Source organism: Salvia hispanica, chromosome 2, assembly GCF_029641045.1.
Source record: "Salvia hispanica isolate PSC_SH4W2 chromosome 2, Shi_PSC_v1, whole genome shotgun sequence".
Classification (NCBI taxonomy): domain Eukaryota; kingdom Viridiplantae; phylum Streptophyta; class Magnoliopsida; order Lamiales; family Lamiaceae; genus Salvia; species Salvia hispanica.
The window spans coordinates 26,926,975-26,949,463 of NC_142693.1; the positions used below are offsets into that span (position 1 = coordinate 26,926,975).

Below are 22,489 nucleotides of genomic sequence, written 5' to 3' on the forward strand. Positions count from 1 at the left end.
CAGCATACCTTTTTTTTACATATCTTTCTCTCCTAACACTGTGTTTGTGTCTTTCAACAGCAGCCACAAGTGAAGCAAATGCTTTGATGAGATGGAAATCCAGCCTATCATCTTCTTCTTCTCTCGAGTTTTGGTCCGTCAACAACATCAGCAACCACTGCAGATGGATTGGCATTCGCTGCAACAACGAGGGATCTGTCTCTGGGATTGATCTCCCCTTTGCAGGCCTTGCAGGGACATTGGAACTGTGCCATTTCACTGCATTGTTGAATCTCACCACTTTCAACCTCAAAGGGAATGCTCTCAACGGCTCCATACCAGCTGCTCTTGGCAACCTCACAGGCCTCACTCTCTTGGACCTCTCCACCAATCGGTTTTCCGGTGCCATTCCACCAGAGATCGGCCGCTTGACAGAGCTTCAATACCTGAGCTTCTCCGACAACCTTATGGTTGGTGAAATCCCATATCAGATTGGCAATCTGAGGAAGGTGCGCTTCTTGGATTTGGGCTTAAATCACTTTAAATCTCCTGACTGGTCTAGATTTCCCACATTCCCTATCCTCACTCACCTTAATCTTTGTTTCAATAAACTCAACTTGGAATTCCCACACTTCATCACCACATGTCTCAACCTTACTTTCCTTGATTTGTCTGAAAACAACTTCACAGGCCAAATTCATGAATCATTGTTCACCAATTTGGTCAAACTTGAATATCTTAACCTCACCAACAACAGGTTACAAGGCCCCCTGTCACCAAATATCACTAACCTCTCCAAGTTGAAGGATCTTCGCCTCACCGACTTCTTCTCTGGCAAAATTCTTGATTCAGTAAGCCTTATTCCAAACCTGCAACTTCTGGAGCTGTACAAGAATTCATTTATAGGAGAAATCCCTCCTTCTATAGGCCTACTCACGAATCTCCGAACTCTACCTTCGAATGAACAAATTCAATTCTTCCATTCCCCGAGAGCTCGGCCTGTGTAACAAGTTGATCTACTTGGGTTTGTCCGGTAACTCACTCTCGGGGCCATTGCCGCCATCCTTATCAAATCTGGGCAATCTCTCTGATTTGAGATTATCTGAGAATAGCCTGACTGGTGAAATATTGACCTCTTTCATCACGAGTTGGAGAAAACTAAACACAATTGGAGACAATGAATTCAGTGGGAAACTTCCATCAGAAATAGGCTTGGTCACAAACCTCGAGTATCTGTATCTCTATAATAACTCGTTTTCAGGAAGCATCCCCCCAGAGATAGGAAACCTACAAAATTTGTAGATGCTGGACCTTTCTATCAATAACTTTTCAGGTGAATTTCACATGCAATGTAGTATTAATTTGCAACTTGGCATGTCCTTAGTGGATTTCTTATTCTTTTTATTGAGAGTTTGCAACGATCATCAGTTTGACTTAAAATACTTGTTTCAAAATAATGCAGCCCAGTACTCATAAATATGCTATTAAAATGCTATGCATCTACGTTTTTAAAAGTAAAGATTTCTTTTATTTACTATATGCTTATTTAACTTTAATTGTAGGTCCAATACCATCCATTATTGGAAATCTTTCAAATTTGCTGGTCTTGCAGCTCCCTTCCAACAAATTAAATGGTGAGCTCCCATTCTCCTCTGCAACTTGACATTCATTAAATAATCTTGTTGGGCATTTTTATAACTCTCAGAATACATAGCATCATATGTCATTTTTATAATAGTTTTTGTTATAATAATTTCCTATGTGCAAGGAATTTCATTACTCTGAATATTGACACGAATAATCTAGATATATTAGTACACAGACATTGAAAAGTTCATACATTAGGGTGAATAGTGATAGACTAAAGTTCAATTTTGGTCCCTTTATATTTGTTCTAAAATTATTTTTGGTATCATACATTAAGTTTGTGGCCTTTTGGTCCCTAACAAATGATGCTAACTTTAACATTCTGATTTTACGGGAGTAATTTCATGAAAGATTGGTCACCTTGACAACTGACATTTAGATTTTGTGTGGTAAAATGTTAATATCTAACGCAGATAACCGCCATATTGTTACAATAAATTTGATTTATATCCTTCTTTTATCATTCAAATAAATTGTTTGAAGGTCCAATTCCATCTACAATCGGAAATCTTTCAAATCTGATGGGCTTGTATCTCTCTTCCAACAAATTAAATGGTGAGCTCCCATCCTCCATCTGCAACTTGTCGCAGCTGTATTATCTTCTTCTCTCAAACAACACTTTGGAAGGAAGATTGCCACAGTGCTTTGGGAACTTCAGCGGATCTTTGACCATCTTTCATCTAAACCAAAATCAATTTAGTGGCCTCATTCCATCTACCTTTACTAAGAATTGTAGTCTTTTGTCCATCAATTTGGGTAATAACAAATTCAACGGACGATTACCTAATTCCTTAGTAAATTGCCGAAGTCTAAGGGGTCTTGACGTTGGAAATAATAGAATACAAGATGAATTTCCCTTTTGGATGGAAGGCCTTCCCAAGCTTAAAGTGCTAGTGTTGAAGTCTAACAAGTTTGATGGCAACTTATCACTTCCTTCACCAATGAAACCTCCATTTCCTATGTTACAAGTTCTAGATATATCCCATAATGCATTTGTAGGCTCTCTACCTGAAAGATATTTCAAGAATTTCAGAGCAATGATAGAGAAAAAGCAAAGAGAGGAAAAATATGACGACGACAATGGCTATTATCTAAGTTTTGTGGATATGATAGTCACATTGAAAGGTCAGGATCAGTTGTTGAATATGCTACTTGATACCTTCACAACAATTGATCTGTCCTCCAATAGATTTTCTGGTCGTATTCCACATTCCATAGGTAATCTTAAGATTCTCAAATATTTGAACCTATCACACAATAGTCTCGCAGGACATATACCTTCAACTCTTGGAAACTTGAGTGATCTTGAATCGTTGGACTTGTCAACAAACAAACTGGTGTTGGGACTACCGCAGCGGAAGACACGGAAACCAAACAGGTCCTAGAACGGATCTATTTAGGTGATTATGCATTCGACTCCAATTTCATGCAATTTACATAGATCTATAGATATAACATCAAATAAACACATAATCATGCATATTCGATGTAGATTCGATTGTTACCTCATAATCCATCATTGGATTGACGTTGCTAGCTGCACCACCCGGAGATCCTTGGTTTATCGACCACGAATCTTCCGTACTATTCCCTCGTCCTTGATTCTCCATCCGTGTGGGCGGATCTTAGAAAACCAATTAAATAACTTTGAATGGATCTAGGGAAACCCAATACAAACACCAAATTGTCTAGATCTAATCCTATGAATTAGGATAGATCAAGAACAATAATCAAAACCCTAATTCTCCCACGTGCTAGGCACGAAAATCGAGACCAAGTGAGAGAGAGAGGAGGCGCCGATTTTGGCGGCTAGGGTTAGGGTTTAGTGTGTCTAGGATTGTGTGCTAGGGTTTCCCTTTCATTCATTATTTATAGTGGACCTTATTGGGCTAGTAAGGGGATCCATGGAATGACTTAAGTGTTGAGCTCACCCATTAGATAAATTACTAATTAAATCAAATGACCCATGATTTAATATATTATCAATGGAATATTATTTTATTCTACTAAAGAATAATATTGCACTCCCACTTAAATCACCAAATTACAAATAACTTGGGTCCATTTTATTTTATAATATTTTCCGCGTTTAAGATTATCTTGATCCATCAATTTAATTCTTTTGTCTGCTATGTGACTAGAATTAAATTAATTCTCCAAAGAGTTTTTCTAGTTTGAAACTTTATTTATTATTCGTGGAATAAATTCCAACTGCGCAGATTTTTGAATAATAAATTCCTCTTTCAAACACCTCATTGGGGATCACCCTTTTAGGGATTTAATCATACCACACTGGGCACGCGAATTCTATGAAATAATATTCCAATACCTTCATGTTATTCAATTACTACCACCCAAGATATCATGAACTTGAGTTACGTACAAACTCTCACATATTGATAAGTCAAAGTGGCGTTTGATTGAATAAACAATATTGATATTAATATCATAGACTAGAAAATACTAAACTTTCTGAAATATATTCTTTCAGTGGATAGCAATAAAGAATACATTTCGGATTAGATCCTTTCAGTGCTTTACCACACCGGTGTTACTAATCTCATCTTAGGTAAGAGAGAATTATCACAAACACCGCAACCGTTCCAATAGGTAGCCAAAGCCTATCTAGGTTGTGAATACGTTTTTCTTCTTACTAGATCTGGCCAAGTCCCCTACTGGAAAACTCATGAGGAGATTCATCGAATTTCCCTACTTGACCTTCTTAGTAAAAAGCCTTAGACTTGTTTATCATATTTTAATAATAAACCATTTATATTATATTATTTATTCTCATAAATAGGTAAACAAGTGGATGTGGCGTTTCTCGTATACATGCACAAGCTGACTGTACAAAGGCATGTACGCTCGAAGCATCTTTTAGTATACAAACCCCAACAATCTCCCACTTATACTCAAAGAATGCTTTCGAGTATACCAACCGCTTTATTGGCCTTGTGCTACACATTCACACACATTTTCTCCCACTTATACTCAAAGCAGGCTTTGGCCACTATGTACTCAAAGCTATAATTCTTTAAAAGAATCTACCAACATAGTTTTCTAGAGTACATAAAATGAAAATATACTTGTAATTTATAACCTTAGTTCTTGCTAAGGAGCACGATAATTTGATCAAAATATTTCTAGGCCCTTTGATCCAGTGGAATAATTTTATGTGCCTTTCTCAAGTGCACTTATACATATTCCTCTATCAAAATCCACTATTTTGATCCTTCTAAATTTCTACTAATTAAAGTAGAATACTTATAGCAAATATAAAGTTCTAATCATGTCGAATATGATTCCAAAAACTTTAATTATATAATACCAATTTTGGTATTATCCTTGCTATATAACTTGTGATGTAAATTTATGCATAAACATAATTACTTCATCACAATGACTAATTGGAAATTAGTCCTTATGACAAAATAAAACCGAATGATTGCATTCTTTGTTTTATAGTCATAAATTCCAAGAGTTCATTTATTTAGCCATTTGTTGTGATCTTTAGAAATACTTTCTTTGGAAATCCAAAAGTAATTCTAATTTTAATAGCTAACTTGGAAATGTCTTTTAATGTTATTAGAGTCTTAGAAAGTGTGCAATTCATCACTTCTTTCATTCTAGGGTGTGAACCCTTTTAACTCTATCAAACATTACTTTAATTCCATTTATGAATATTCTATGAGACAAAATTTAGCTCCCACTTTTAAAAGTAGAAAAATACTAGTCTCAATATTCTTTAAGACTATTAAAACAATTTAAATAGTGCTTGGAGTTAAATTCATCATAGTTTAATAAAATGAGCTATGAAGCTCTTATTAAACACTTAGAATTTAATCATTCATTTAAGAAAAGCTCCCACTATTTTAATTATCACTTTCACAACAAAATAAATAAAATATCAACTATTTAAATAGTTAACTCTTGGCTTGGAACAATAAAACAAATTTAATGTGCACACTATATTTACTATACAAGAATTTCTAGTATTTATAATAAATACTAATCTTGTTTCTAGTTGAATTTAATTTACTTGCCTTGTAATCAATTATTGTGATTATTTTTCTTACACCTTTATTTGAACAAACGCGATCATAAGATCATTTTATTTTGTATTGAATCCATGTCGAACATTAATGTTCTATTGACTCATCAACAAAATAATGGTTCAAAAGATTTAAGGATTAAAGAAACTTAATAATCAATATTTCTAGAAGAAAACTTCATAATAATTGAATCAACAAATTTAATCACAAGTAAACATTTTGATATTAACCATGTTACATTTGATGTCATAAATAATTGGATAATCAAAACTTCATTTATCTAATAATGCAAGCATTATAAAATGACATCAATAATCCAAAAACACAATTGATAAACTAGGAATAAAATTCCATATCAATAATCCATATGATATCAAAATCAAACAATATCAAAAACTCTTAAAATTCAACAATGTAAATAAAGCAAAATAAGACATGAATGTCATAGCTAGATCAAGATCATGTCTTCCTCCTAATCACATTGGGTTGGCTTGAACTCTCTGCCATGTCAGACTTGCGTCTTAGGTCAGTGGAGTTATTGACCATCCTGATACGCCCGGATTTTGCACTGTTTTAAGGCCATTATTTGGTCCGTTTTTGTTATCAAAATCACTCTACATGTCCATTATTTGCATATTCTATACATTTTGGTATTTTGACGTGTTTTGTGAGAAATGTGCATATTTGAGCCGAAAAGGGGAGTAAAAACGCATAGTCCGGAAATCTGGAGTTAGACGGCGACCAGCGACCGCCGCGAAGTTGTACGGCGACCGCCGGCGCCCGGCGGTCAGAGCTATGTGGCGGCCCGCCTCGGAAATTTACGCTAGGAGAAGAGTCTCGCCCGGCGACCGCCGGAGGACATGTGGCAGTCCGCCACCGAAGGGTCAGAGTCTCTGGACTCCAACGCGGCGACCGCCGACCAAGGTGCGGCGGCCCGCCGGAGAAAGGCGGCGAATCCGACCAGCCCTAGATTTGCTCCAATATTTACCAAACATTGAAGATCTTTTCCTTCTATGATGAGGAATAATCTTCCCCTATAAATAGGACCTCAAGCTTCATCAAAAAGAGTTTACACACAACAAGAACACATTCATAGAGAAAGAGAGTGACTACTTGCAACATTCATAGAGATCAAAAGCTAGAGTACTTCAATTGTGCAAGGAGTTGGAGAAGGATTTCAAGAACATCAAGAACGACAAGGATTCAACCTACGGGTTTTATTTGCTTTAGTTTTATGTTCAAATTGTTTTCCCTTCAATCTATGTTTTTAGTTTATTCAGTCATGTGTAACTAAACTCATAGGATTCTAGGGATGTGTTAGTAGCAACTTTGGTTATACAATTCCGTTTTCTATTTAATATTTGTTTTGTTTTTACTTTGTTTCTTCCCTAAGTTAATCATGATGCTTCATAATTGAGTGACACAATTATGTATGATTCAATACAACTTGCTTCATAACTGTGACAGAGTTCTAGCGAGTTAGATCCACTTAGTAGACGCTACAGTTAGCTTTCTTTAAAACGGCACTGTTAATTGAGAGTGAGGACTTTTCAAGGGTCTTAGGAGCTTTTTGGAGTTACGTGTTAGGATTGACAACCCTAATCTCTATACTTTTCTCTCCGTGATTTGCTTGCATTTAGTTGTTTACTGTTTTTAATATTTACTGTTTTCAAAAGTTTCCAAAAATTCTTGTTTCTCCAGATAGTAACTGAGTTCTAGTAGAAGATAGACACTTTGTGTACATCTTCCCCGTGTTCGATACCCGGTACTAACCTTTTGCTATACTATACCTACTCTGTATACTTGCAGGTATTTATAGTGCAAATAAAAAGTGCATCAAGTTTTTGGCGCCGTTGCCGGGGAAGACAATTCACTTTGGAGTGATATCTTCAAACGATAATTTTACTACTTTGGATTTTTATTGCTTTTTGTTTTAATTTTTTTTTGTTTTCGAGTCTTGCAGGTTTTGTATGCGAATGCGTTCTGGGAAGTACATCTTAGAGCCGCTTGATTTAGAACTTGAAAGAACTCGTAGAATAATAAGAAGTGAAAAAGGATCAGGAACAATGGGTGACCGAACAGATATTGAGAAGCTGCAGGAAATGGTGAAGTTGCTGATGGATGAGAGAGATGCGGAGAGAGCAGCCCGAGAAGCCATGGAAAAGAAGAACAGAGAAACATTACCTGTGATGAACATGTTCAATCATGGGAATATGATCACTTTTCCTAACGGCCCTCGTATTGATGCTAACAATTTTGAGTTACGCATGCCCCTTATCCAAAGGGTCGAGCAAACTCCTTTTGCAGGTAGGGCGACTGAAGACGCTAACCGCCATCTCTCCAAATTCGTGGAAATCGCAAACACTCTTAAATTAAATGGTGTCGACGACGATGCCATACGGGTAAGACTTTTTCCATTCTCATTGATTGATTCTGCTAAGGAGTGGTTTGAGTGTATGCCACCAGAAAAGGTCTCCACATGGAAGGACATCGTAGCTACCTTCCTCGACAAATACTACCCGCCAGGCACTATTTTGAAGCTCAAAAGTGAGATCTTTCAGTTCACACAAGGCCATGACGAGCCCCTCTATGAGGCATTTGCTCGTTTCAAAGCTCTTCTTCGAAAGTGCCCAAACCATGGTTTTTCCATAGACCATCAGGTAGAAATCCTCTATAATGGATTTAATGAGAAAATATGTGCTATGCTTGATTCAGGGGCAAATGGAGGATTTCTAAGAAAGATAGGAGAGGATGCCATGGCGGTGATCGAGGAGTTCGCCACCAACAGTCGGGGGTGGTCGAAGGAAAGGCATGCCACGAGAAGAGTAGCAGCCATAGAAGAGGCCGAAGAAAGTTCTTTTGCTAAGGAGTTAGCAGAACTTAGAGTCAGGATTGATCAAATGGACATCTCGAGGAAGGAAGATCCAATTCCGGCAACTTCCATAGTGGCGGTCAAGGCACCCGAAACTGCCATATCAACTGTGGAAGAAATCAACTACGTGCAAGGAGGCGGTCCCAGAAACTACAATAACAATTATCGCCCTAATCAGGGGGGCGGTAATTTCAATAATTATAATGGGAACCGTCCGCACCCAAATCTTTCTTATTCTAACAATAATTACTTGCAACCCCCTGCAGGATTTAATGTTAGCAAAGGAGGAGTGGTTGAGCCGATGAAGAAGGAAGACAAGTATGAACAAGGAATCACGAAGATTTTGGAGGTAATTACGCAAGATAGGAAGATTAATGACACCAAGATCGGAGTGGTCGAAGCAAGGATAAACAACCTCGAGCAAGGAATGAACACAATCTCGGCAGCTGTAACCAATATTACCACTCAAATGGAGCAAATTCAGAAGAAGTTAGATGAGGATAGAGCAAAGGCAGCAGCAAGAGTGGATGATATTAACAAGAAGTGGGTGGCAAAGCAGAAATCTGGGGACTGCCCAGTCGCCGGCGGACAGCCGAACACCCCGCAGCGGCCCGCCACTGAGACGGCAGAGTCAACCACGCAGGACTGCCCAGTCGCCGGCGGACCGCCGCACACCCCGCAGCGGCCCGCCACTGAGAAGGCAGAATCGTCCACTAAGCAGGAGCTTGTGCGGCACAACGGGATTGTACTCCCTTTTCAGCCAAAGAGGAAGTTCAAGCTTGAAGAGCAGTTCAAGCAATTCCTTAACATGTTTTGCAAAGTCCATACTAACATTCCACTTGTTGAATCGTTGCAGAAGATACCAAAGTATGCGAAGCTACTAAGGGAGGCGGTAATGAGGAAAAAAAAGCCGACTAAAGCCGACCTTAAGCTACCGCATCATTGCAGCGAGATCATCCAAAAGGAAAGGGCAGTGAAGCAAAGAGATCCGGGCCAGTTCATCATTAGGTGCCAAATTGGAGAAGGGAAGGTTGACAAAGCACTGTGCGACTTAGGATCGTCCATCAATCTCATGCCACTGAAGTACTACGAAAAGCTCAACATCGGGCCACTCAAATCTTCAGATGTAACACTCAGGTTGGCCGATAACTCGTCCATCAAGACTGTAGGTATGATTGAGGATGTCTTAGTTAAAGTTGATGATTTTATTTTTCCTGCCGACTTTATTGTGCTTGACATGAAAGTAGACAAGAACGTCCCTCTAATCTTAGGGAGAGATTTTCTTGCCACTTGCAAAGCTTTGATTGATGTAGGTCGTGGCGAGATCACAATCAGTGATAATCATGGTCAATCCACCTATAAGATCGAGAGCGAGATGCTAAAGTTTGAGGAGGCAAAGCGGGCAAAAATGGAACAACAGTGCAGAGCAGTCATGACTACCGACTTGACCAAGTCCAAAGATCCCTTTGAAGCGGAGGATCCTTCTACCTCCACTATCTACATTGTCAAAGAGGTAAGACACTCTTCTAAAAAGGGTGATGCTAATTCTTCTACATCTGCTCCACAGAAGAAGAAACAGAAGAGAAAGAAAACACCCAAAGAGGACCCCGAGATATACGTCATCAAAACGAAAGAGGGGAAGTACAAGTGGTGGAAGAAGCTAGGGACCAAATTGCTCCCTATGCCAATTTTCAACACTCGAGTTATTGATCCGCCCAACTAGTGGGCCACTTCAAGTCGAGCTAACAACTTTAACAAAAACGCTTATTGGGAGGCAACCCAATTTTCTTTTACTTTTTTTATTTTCTCGTTTTTTTTTTACGTTCTGTTAAAAAAAAAAAAAAAAAATTGGTGGCGGTCGCCGCACTTAAAGCACGGCGGTCGCCACACGTGTGTTAACATGGGCAGGAAGGATCGGGCCTAGGGCAGGCTTAGGGCGGGCCAGAGTAACCGCTGCACGGGCCGCGGCGGCCCGCCAGGATTGCTGTTTACGAAGGCCCGTGTGGCGGCCCGCCACGAGAGCCACGGCAGTCGCCACACGCAGTCCAGAGACGGGATTTCCACCATAAAAGGTATGTTTTCCATTCCTTTTCACATTCCTTCTCAAATTCCTTCCTTGCACACAACCCCCACCTATATAAATCACCAAATTCACACACCCACACTATCATTCTCTCAATTCTCTCAAAGTCTAGAGCACTTCTTCTACAAATTCTCTCCACAAAAAGGTATGAATCCTAACTCAATTTCTGGGTTTTTCTTTACTTCTTCCATGGATTGTGCTTTATTTTGGGTGAATTGTTCGGTAGAATCTCTTAATTCATGATGGGGGATGATTATGTGTATGAATTTTTGAATTCTATGGTTTAAAATTTGCTTGGTTGGTGATTATTAAGTTGTGAATGATGATTCTCTCTTGGTTTTTAGAGTTTAAAAGTAGCAATCATGTTCATAGCATTGTGAGGCTATTATTACTTCCATGAATTGCAATATTTGTGATTTTGTAGAGATTGTTGGTTTTTATGGATATTTGGTTGATACGTCTCTGCATGGGGGATGAATTCACGTTGGGGGATGATTTTTTGTGTCCTAATTTGGTTATTTTTGCTTAAAATGTTATTATGCTAAAAATTGGGATGCTATTTTACCCAAGCTTGCATATAAGTTCTTATCTCTTGATTTTTACTTGGTTGAATGCAAGTTTGGGGGAACTTTTGATCTCCTACTTGTTGATGCTCTTTTAAGAGTGTAATTTCTTTTGTAGGATAATGGGATCAAAAGGGAAACCGGAGAATGCAAAGAACTTTGGCATTAGTCTTGCCACGGAAGAGCAAAAGGCTATGTGGAAGAAAGTGTCGGCCCGAGAAACGGCACCTTCTAGATATCCCCACGATTTCCCTCTCCAAACTTTGGGGATCATGGAGGATTTTTGGAAGTTGTGCGACGTGGGTGATGGGAATGGCCTCGTCTACATGTTCCAAAGGAAGTGGCCATCGTTTCGAAAGTATACTCTCGAGTTCCTCAGCTCGCTAAAGGTTACTAAGGATCGCCGCCAAAATTTTCCACTTAGCATCGATTTCCGCCTAGGGAACCGTTGGCACTCGCTCACCATGGAAGAGCTTAGTGGGATCTTCCATTGCTTCGACCCCAACCCCGAAGAGGACAAATGAATATGAATTTTCCGAGGTTTGGGGGGCGATGACAAATGAGCAAGAGCATGCAGCGGGCTATGCCAAGTCTTCATCAATTCGCAACCCCGTCTTGAGGTACCTCCATCGTGCTATGACTCAGCTTATGTTTGCTCGTATCGATGGGGGAAGTGTCTCCCAAACGGAGCTCAACGTGATGTGGTGCCTACTCAACAAGAAGGGAATCGATTATGGGACCCTCTTTACTTACTATGTGGATAGGATCACGAAGAAAGACGGGGGCGTCATTTGTTGTGGGGGATTGATTACGGCAATTGGCGAACATTTGGGGGTCTCTTTTGCCGGTATGACGGAGGATGGTGGAGAAAAGTTGATCACTTATGAGGTGCTATTTTCGGTGGGGCTTTTGAAGACCGATCATTGGGGTCAAGGGTATTTTATGCAAGTAGCGGGGGATCACTTTCCCGTTCCACTCCCGCAATTGACCAAGGTCGCTGTTTGGGCAAACCAAGCCAATTGGAAGCTCGACACACCCGCCCACCGGAGAGCTATCGAGGCTAACCCCGTCAATGGGGAATTTAGAAAGAGGAACATTCCCTCTCGCATTCCTCAATTTGAGCCCGATGAGGATTCCGCATTTGATGCCATTGATAACTATGAAGAAGGCGCGGAGCATTCACAAGCTCAAAGGAGTGAAGCACCGCCACCACCGCAATCCCAACCACGACGAGAAGAGGAAGAAGAAGAAGAGGAAGTGGAAGGACATCGCCGCCGGACAAGAGCGAACTGCCGCCGCGGGAGGCCAAATCCGGAAGAGGAGTTTCAAGTCAACACCTCCGCCCAATTAGGAGAAATTTTCTCCTATATGCAAAACATGTCCAACGCTTGGGACAATCGATGGGCGGAGCAACAAGCGGAGAATGCCTACAACCGCCAAGGGTGGACGGCTCAAGGCGATTGGCGCACGGCGGAGCAAGAATTTTGGGAGCAACAACGTTTGGAAGACGTTCATCGGCGTCAACAATATGAAGAGCTCCGAAGGATGGCCGCCGAAGCTAGAGAGGAACGAGAGACAATGAGGAGTGATATCACGTACCTCGTTGGAGCTTTCGAGGATCTTAGCGCCCGTTTCCCTCCACCTCCTCAAGATTGAAGAAGTCAAGCTCGATGACTTTAAATGAGCATTTGTACCATGTTTTTGGATATTTTTGAGACGATTTATTTCCTTGTTTTAACAATTTTTGCTTTAATTTTAAGTATTTTTGGTTTTGGTTTAATTTTGTGCTTTGCAAAGATTTTCGCAGGTTCTGACCTCTCCGTGGCGACCGCCGCAAGCTCTGCGGCGGTCCGCCACCTGAACGCTGGAAAGCATCTTTGACGTGCGGCGACCGCCGAACAGCTGCGGCGGACCGCCACCTGGGCACAATTTTCCAGCGCGATTTTTCAAAATTCTTCGAATTTTCGCCCCGCTCAACCTCTACGCGAAATTTTTCAGGGTACGTTTTTGTTTTCAGTAGTATACTCACGTCCCTACCGACTCTACAAACTTATTTTACACTTTGTTGTAAATAAGTTTGGGGGGATGAAGTGGTGGACCGTGAGTTTAGGGTTTTCTTTTTGTTGTTAGTTTGTTTTTTCTTTAATTTTCCAAAAACCCGTAGGAGATTTTTGTGTTCTAAAAATGTTTTCTTGAATCCATGTCATGAACATAACATGAAGAACTTAGAAACACGCATGCTTAGGGACACATTAGACCGAGTTGCCAATGATATTATATTCCATCTATGTTTAAGTGTGGCTTAACGTTTTGATATGATGGTTGGGTGAAAAGGTGCATAATTAGTGAATTGCTTGTTCGCCTTGAATCGTGCTTTTACCTTGTGAGATTTGAGCCTTAAATTCTTTCTTGTGTGATTTATCTGTATGCATGTATATGTTTCTAGAATTTGCTCCTAGTCTGCCTAAGTTTACATAGTGTTTAAGTTGATTTAGGAGGATGTTAGGCCGTCTTTTCTTAGCTACTTTTATATCCAAAATTTTCGACCCTCTCAAATTTTTCCTTTGGAGCCAATTTTGAGCCTTTGAGCCTTTTCTTTGGAAGCCAAAATAAATGGGGGGACAATTCCTTGGGTTAGTATAGTTTTTGTTATCTTCTTTTGTAAAGGAATTGGAGAGATAAGGAGGAAAGTATAAAAAGTAGTGTGCTTAATATTAAGAAAGTACAAGTTGTGAAATTGAGAAAAATTCCAAATATGTGCTTGATCTTAGGAAAAAAAAAGAAAGGATGTGTAAAAAAAAAAAAAGAAAAAAAAAATGTGTGAAAGGTTGTGAAAAGAAAATAAAATCAAAGGATTGAAAGTAAATTGAAGGAGAAAAATAAAGTGTTAGAAGTGCCTTAAGTTTTAGAAAAGTGGAGTCATCTTAACTCTACTTGGGATATTTTTATATTTGAGTCACTTTTTAGCCAAATATTCCTCACCTACCAAAGAGCCTACGTTACAACCGAAAAGAAAGACCTTTCGGACTTTTGATGCTTAATCATATTGAGTAGAGGAGGGATTAGACTTTGAGCAAGCCTATGGTAAACTTTGCATGATGCATGATTTGAGTGATTTACACTTTACCTTTATACACTTTGAGAGTGAGAGAAAGAACACTTCCCATCTTTGGAAGTTTGACACATGTGAGTGCTTGAATTCAAGGTGTTCCACGAGTTAGTAATGAAAGTGCACTATTAAGCCTTGCTTGATTTGATTGTGTTAATCCATGCTTAATCTATTCTTTCATCTTTTGAGGCAATTATGACGTCTAGTCCTTGTGCATTCCGTGCGTCTATTCTTGTGTCTTTAGTGTTTTGTTCGAGGACAAACAAAAATGTAAGTTTGGGGGAGTTGATAAGCCCGGATTTTGTACTGTTTTAAGGCCATTATTTGGTCCGTTTTTGTTATCAAAATCACTCTACATGTCCATTATTTGCATATTCTATACATTTTGGTATTTTGACGTGTTTTGTGAGAAATGTGCATATTTGAGCCGAAAAGGGGAGTAAAAACGCATAGTCTGGAAATCTGGAGTCAGACGGCGACCAGCGACCGCCGCGAAGTTGTACGGCGACCGCCGGCGCCCGGCGGTCAGAGCTATGTGGTGGCCCGCCTCGGAAATTTACGCTAGGAGAAGAGTCTCGCCCGGCGACCGCCGGAGGACATGTGGCGGTCCGCCACCGAAGGGTCAGAGTCTCTGGACTCCAACGCGGCGACCGCCGGCCAAGGTGCGGCGGCCCGCCGGAGAAAGGCGGCGAATCCGACCAGCCCTAGATTTGCTCCAAGATTTACCAAACTTTGAAGATCTTTTCCTTCTATGATGAGGAATAATCTTCCCCTATAAATAGGACCTCAAGCTTCATCAAAAAGAGTTTACACACAACAAGAACACATTCATAGAGAAAGAGAGTGACTACTTGCAACATTCATAGAGATCAAAAGCTAGAGTACTTCAATTGTGCAAGGAGTTGGAGAAGGATTTCAAGAACATCAAGAACGACAAGGATTCAACCTACGGGTTTTATTTGCTTTAGTTTTATGTTCAAATTGTTTTCCCTTCAATCTATGTTTTTAGTTTATTCAGTCATGTGTAACTAAACTCATAGGATTCTAGGGATGTGTTAGTAGCAACTTTGGTTATACAATTCCGTTTTCTATTTAATATCCGTTTTGTTTTTACTTTGTTTCTTCCCTAAGTTAATCATGATGCTTCATAATTGAGTGACACAATTATGTATGATTCAATACAACTTGCTTCATAAATGTGACAGAGTTCTAGCGAGTTAGATCCACTTAGTAGACACTACAGTTAGCTTCCTTTAAAACGGCACTGTTAATTGAGAGTGAGGACTTTTCAAGGGTCTTAGGAGCTTTTTGGAGTTACGTGTTAGGATTGACAACCCTAATGTTAGTAATCAACGTTTGTATCGCATGAGCATAAGCTAGGTGACTCGTCCTTTCAAAGTATTAACTGTGCTAGGGTATTGTAGTTTGGAATTTGTATAACCATAAAAGTGAAAGCACATCCCTGGAATTCCCCTTATCTCTATACTTTTCTCTGCGTGATTTGCTTGCATTTAGTTGTTTACTGTTTTTAATATTTACTGTTTTCAAAAGTTTCCGAAAATTCTTGTTTCTCCAGATAGTAATTGAGTTCTAGTAGAAGATAGACACTTTGTGTACATCTTCCCCGTGTTCGATACCCGGTACTAACCTTTTGCTATACTATACCTACTCTGTATACTTGCAGGTATTTATAGTGCAAATAAAAAGTGCATCACATCCCACCCTCCATCTTCCTTATCTGGACTTGTGCCTCAATGAGCTTGCTAGAGAGTACTAGAAGAGATGTTGGCCAAAGATTGTCCATTATCTCTTTCTTTACTTTCTCATAGTTCTTTGGAAGTCCGTCGAGAATCATGAGTTGTTGGGTTTCTAGGCCTATTTTCCCACCCAACTCCTCGAGCCTATCAAAACCATCAACCATTTCCACGACATAGTCATTAATGTTTTGGTTCTCCTTCAAGACCGTTCTCCTCAAAATGTTCACCACCGATCTCATGAGACACTTGGTGGACATTTCATCAAACCATTTAGGTTCTTCAATCAATGACCTGTCGGGCTTGTCAACCTTGCCAAGAGCATTGCCGACCGAGGCCAACAAAAACTTCTTGACATGACCGCTCGCGGTATCCCATTGATCACAAGCATCCTTTTCCTTGTTTGATATGTAATAAGCAGAGGGGCGATCCTTAGTGAGGACCAACCTCAAATCACTAGCCAATTGATCAATGTCAAGTCTCCTTTTCCAATCCAAATAAGAATCAGAATCGCGTTCCTTCGATTTAAGGATCGCACTATAAACTTCCCAAGTAGTAAACATCTTTCGTTCAAGCTGAGAATAAAAACCAATAATATAAACATGTAAAATTTCAAGGAATTGCAAATAACCACAAAACAATTCATCAATTTTACATCCACAAAAATCAAGCACAAACGTTCTTCTACTAGGAAGCCGAGTCTTATTCATGCAAGAAATTCATTATTTTTACTGGCCACAATGTCGACAGATAGTACAGAGACCATAAGAATGGCATGGCTGACTAACAATGCTAAAGCGTATAACCATAAAATTAAGCACTAAGGATTCTTTACTTGTGCGTGAACTCCTCTAAATTAAGGTCGAACCGGACAAGCACCTCCTCCTATAGCTCCCTCTAAGCATTATTAAAATACAATCCTTAGAATTTCGCAGCAATATTGCTCCGGTAAAGACTAGTCGCGATATTACTGAAAAACTAATTTTACGATTTTAATAACCTTTATCTAGAGAAGTCAAAACTTACGAACTGGTAATGTTCCTCCCGTAAAGACAGGCCGGTCACTACTTCGCACCAAGACCAATTTTATGGAGGCCATATACAAACGTGTTGTAATTATCGCTTCATATTTTCTTATTGGTGGTTTTAATAGTTTAATTATCACTTAAGCAGATAAGGCAGGTATCCACATTCAAAGAATAATTAAACATGTACTAGCTATGCATGCAAGGCAATAAGTACATAGGCGATGCACGAGTTAAACTAGATTTTAACAAATAAAATCATAACTCAAATTAAATATCCATCATTCATCAATAAAACATGTAAACACATTTACATAAGGTTCACATAAACATAATGACGAAACTTGATCATTTCATTAAGCATCTAAAATAAATAGATAGAATTAAAATTCTATCTCCACATAAACAAGATTATCTAGACATTAAGTCCAATCTTAAACAATCATACATTATTAGTTAAAATAACGTATCTTGATTATTAGAATTACCTTTTAATATTATTAGGATTTACTTAGATAGAATTAATCCATCCTTATCCTAAAATTAATGTCTAGGTGTATATCATAAAAGATTAGCTAAGTCTTAATTTAAAATGCCCACTTGGATACATAAATCTGCATTTATCCAATTAAGACTAAATCCATTTAAAACACACCAATTAAATTCGAGAATTAAAATTTCTCATAGCTTTCATAAAATCACATGACAAGAAGAATCTTATTACATCTTTAATTCAAAATGATGTTTTATAGATGAAATAAAATTCACCTTCATCAAAATTAAAGACAAAATTCAACTTAATAAATAATTAAGGATTTTAATAGCAAAATTAATGCTCTATGAATTTTCATACCTTTAAATCACATTTGATGTTATCTAGATGAAACAAATTCACCTTCATCAAAATTAAAGATAAAATTCAAATTAAACTAGGAATTGAATTCCAATTAAAATCCAATTAATCATTTAACACTTTAATAATTTAGGATTTAAGTAGCATGTTAATGCCAAATGAATTTTTCACTTCTTTAATTAAACCGATGTTATCTAGATGAAATAAAATTCACCTACATCATATTAAAGACAAAATTCAAACTAGGAATAGGATTCCAATTAAAATCCATCCAATTATTACTTATGTAATTTTCGAAGTATTCAAGGTTTAAAACAATTGAAAAACTCATGTCTTTTCCTTAGGTATATATCTAGGAAATAATTCCATAACACACCAAATAAAATATAGACAATTTTCAATTAAACTTTAAAATTAAAACATGAAAGCATATTAAGAGAATATTCTTTAAAAATCCATCCAATTAAGGAAAAGCCAAAAATTAGATCAATCAAATATTGAATTTCCTTATGTTAATTACCATGATATTATCTAGATGGAAAGAATCCATCAAAATCAACTAATTAACAAATTAAATCAACTTATTTGACCTAATTAATCAATTGGCAATTATTTGACTTAATTGCAAAAACATTCTAATTACCACAAGATATTTTAATTATTCTAGGTTTAGGATTTTAAACCACAATTATAAATAGCTTGCGTGTTAAGAAACGAAATGTAAACACGAAAACCAAAACGAGACGACGAGACGGCGCAATCCAAACCCTAATTAGGGTTTGGGCCACCACTGCCTCGCAGCAGCCGCCGCTGCCGCGTCTGGCCACCGCCGCCGCCTCTGGCCCGTCGGGAACTGCTCCGGCGTCGACCGCCAACTGGAACCTCCGACAGCTCCGCCGCCTGCTCGCCGTCTGCCGCCTCTCCCACTGGACTGGAGCTCCCTCTAGTCGACGACCATCGCCGGCCGCCGCCCCGAGCTCCGCCTCCGTCGCGATCCCCGGTCGGCGTGAAGCTAGGGTTTTCGAAACCCGAGTTCAAATTTTTTTTTTTTTTTTTTTTAATTAACTCGATTCATCGCGGTCGCTACGCTTGACCGCGATCTTAAATCTTAATTAATCGTTTCTTAATTTGTAACAATCTTTTATGTTCATATCAAATATGCATATTTAAACATCTAGCATTTAGCAATTTAAATAGATCTAGCATATTAAGAACATAAAACTATAGATCTAGAATATTCTTGTGAAAAACTCAAATAAAATTAGAGATTCATAATATTCTTTCATCGATCCAAGTATTCAATCATGGACCACTTTATTTCTTGATTCAAAAACATATATTCACTTAAACACATACATATATGTAATCATCAAACATATAATCTAGTACATATTACTTAGAATATATAGATCTAATGATGTTCATCATAGATCTAGAATATTTTTGTGAAAAACTTGAATAAAATTCAAGATTCATAATATTCTTTCATCGATCTAGAACATCATATCATAGATCCAAAAATAAAATCAAGAAAAACATAGATCCAACACACATTGCATTATTTTCGAAAATCCCAAGTTTTAACACTATAATTTTCGAAAAATTCAATTAATCAAATACATAATCAGAGCCTAAAAAAAAGGCTCTGATACCAGTTGTTGGGACTACCGCAGCGGAAGACACGGAAACCAAACAGGTCCTAGAACGGATCTATTTAGGTGATTATGCATTCGACTCCAATTTCATGCAATTTACATAGATCTATAGATATAACATCAAATAAACACATAATCATGCATATTCGATGTAGATTCGATTGTTACCTCATAATCCATCATTGGATTGACGTTGCTAGCTGCACCACCCGGAGATCCTTGGTTTATCGACCACGAATCTTCCGTACTATTCCCTCGTCCTTGATTCTCCATCCGTGTGGGCGGATCTTAGAAAACCAATTAAATAACTTTGAATGGATCTAGGGGAACCCAATTCAAACACCAAATTGTCTAGATCTAATCCTATGAATTAGGATAGATCAAGAACAATAATCAAAACCCTAATTCTCCCACGTGCTAGGCACGAAAATCGAGACCAAGTGAGAGAGAGAGGAGACGCCGATTTTGGCGGCTAGGGTTAGGGTTTAGTGTGTCTAGGATTGTGTGCTAGGGTTTCCCTTTCATTCATTATTTATAGTGGACCTTATTGGGCTAGTAAGGGGATCCATGGAATGACTTAAGTGTTGGGCTCACCCATTAGATAAATTACTAATTAAATCAAATGACCCATGATTTAATATATTATCAATGGAATATTATTTTATTCCACTAAAGAATAATATTGCACTCCCACTTAAATCACCAAATTACAAATAACTTGGGTCCATTTTATTTTATAATATTTCCCGCGTTTAAGATTATCTTGATCCATCAATTTAATTCTTTTGTCTGCTATGTGACTAGAATTAAATTAATTCTCCAAAGAGTTTTTCTAGTTTGAAACTTTATTTATTATTCGTGGAATTAACTCCAAAGAGTTTTTCTAGTTTGAAACTTTATTTCTGAATAATAAATTCCTCTTTCAAACACCTCATTGGGGATCACCCTTTTAGGGATTTAATCATACCACACTGGGCACGCGAATTCTATGAAATAATATTCCAATACCTTCATGTTATTCAATTACTACCACCCAAGATATCATGAACTTGAGTTACGTACAAACTCTCACATATTGATAAGTCAAAGTGGCGTTTGATTGAATAAACAATATTGATATTAATATCATAGACTAGAAAATACTAAACTTTCTGAAATATATTCTTTCAGTAGATAGCAATAAAGAATACATTTCGGATTAGATCCTTTCACTGCTTTACCACACCTGTGTTACTAATCTCATCTTAGGTAAGAGAGAATTATCACAAACACCGCAACTGTTCCAATAGGTAGCCAAAGCCTATCTAGGTTGTGAATACGTTTTTCTTCTTACTAGATCTGGCCAAGTCCCCTACTGGAAAACTCGTGAGGAGATTCATCGAATTTCCCTACTTGACATTCTTAGTAAAAAGCCTTAGACTTGTTTATCATATTTCAATAATAAACCATTTATATTATATTATTTATTCTCATAAATAGGTAAACAAGTGGATGTGGCGTTTCTCGTATACATGCACAAGCTGACTGTACAAAGGCATGTACGCTCGAAGCATCTTTTAGTATACAAACCCCAACAACTGGATGGAGAAATTCCAAGTGAATTGACAAGGTTGACATTTCTTGCGAAATTAAACCTTTCAATGAACAATATTGTTGGGCATATACCACAATCCAACCAGTTCTCCACATTTGACAATGATTCATATATTGGAAATTTGGGATTGTGTGGATTTCCGTTGACGAGAAAATGCAATGATGAGAATGGGCCAATGATAGGCTAGTTTTCGTCACTCGGAATTGATCACTATTTGCACTATATGTTGAATATTTGCATGAAAAAAGATATTATTTGGCAGGGAATGGAGCATTAAGTTGGAAAGCTGCTTAATGAAGGCATGGAGAGGAAAACATGCAAGAAAGAGGGTAAAATGACAAGGAATGGAAGAAAGTGAAGGAAGAAGGCAAAGAAGACCCAAACTGGCCAAGCTGTTGGACTGGCCAGTTTGAACCTGACGGGAAAATGACTAAAGCCACTTCCACACATTTGTCAAGGACAATTCTCACTTTCTACACACGCCTATATCAGCCATTGGAGAGTAAAAAAAGAGGGAAAATATCTTTTATTGGATATATGTATTAAAAAGACTTAGTCACTTTATCACTTAGCTTTAGTTTAGTTTTAGTTATTTTCTCTCTCTAGGAAACTTTTCTCTCTTCCTTAAGAAGAGATATTTCAACTTCAAGGCTGCCAAGATCTTAATTCACCATGGGTTGAAGTAGTAGTAATTTAGTAGTAGTGTTTAATTTCTCTAGTTGTTTGTCCTTAACTTTTGAAGCTCTTTTGCATCAATCTCACTCTTAGTTATTGTTGTTGTTCTTGTTTTAAAATCTTATTTCAAGTAGTAATTGCTCTAAGTTCTTGTGTATTTATTGCTCTTGTTGTTTAGTTGTGTTTGTTAGCTAGTTGCTTATTGCATTTAATTTTCGTTTTCATTGTTATAATTTAGTTGTTAGCTTGAGTTTATATTACTTCTAAGTCTTATTTTCAGTTTGTGTTCAATTATTTTGAAGAAAAAGAAAGCATCAAAAAATATTTTAAGTTTAGTTCTTGTTTGAATGTTTAGGCTTTAGCTTGTTATTTAGCTCTAGTGTTTGTTGCTTTCTTATTAGTTAAAACACCTTTTGAAACTTTTAAATCAGTTTCTCTTAGCTCATTTCCTCAATTGTGTTCGAATTTTGTGGAAGAAAATGGAAGGAAAAAACGTTTGTGCAAGATTGCCGGTTGATTTCGTGATTTCCGCCGTTTAGTTGGGTCCGATTTGTATGTTTTTGCATGGTTCATGTTGGTCTCGTTTTTCAGCATTTCTTTCACCATGTTTAAGTGTTGTTAAGCTTCT

The 22,489-nt window shown here is 38.0% G+C and overlaps 2 protein-coding genes, 1 non-coding gene and 1 pseudogene across 4 annotated transcripts; 3 read left to right on the forward strand and 1 right to left on the reverse strand.

The window, feature by feature from the left end:
* The first annotated feature begins 9 nt into the window (after positions 1-9).
* Positions 10-1,656, forward strand: LOC148931970 (uncharacterized; annotated as a pseudogene). Its single transcript, XR_016136007.1, has 2 exons — positions 10-1,312; positions 1,542-1,656. The product of XR_016136007.1 is annotated as an uncharacterized LOC148931970 (transcript).
* Positions 1,542-10,273, forward strand: LOC148931971 (uncharacterized). Its single transcript, XM_089066167.1, has 2 exons — positions 1,542-1,613; positions 7,488-10,273. The coding sequence occupies exon 2, from the start codon at positions 7,649-7,651 to the stop codon at positions 10,271-10,273; it is 2,625 nt and encodes an 874-aa protein (XP_088922293.1). The 5' UTR covers positions 1,542-1,613; positions 7,488-7,648.
* Positions 2,148-21,373, forward strand: LOC148931972 (receptor-like protein 54). The gene is made up of 2 exons (XM_089066168.1): positions 2,148-2,958; positions 21,168-21,373. Exons 1-2 carry the CDS (start codon positions 2,148-2,150, stop codon positions 21,371-21,373), a joined length of 1,017 nt encoding a protein of 338 aa, XP_088922294.1.
* LOC148931973 (small nucleolar RNA R71) lies at positions 8,216-8,322 on the reverse strand. Its single transcript, XR_016136079.1, has one exon. It is a non-coding gene; the product is annotated as a small nucleolar RNA R71 (small nucleolar RNA).
* Positions 21,374-22,489: the final 1,116 nt, after the last annotated feature.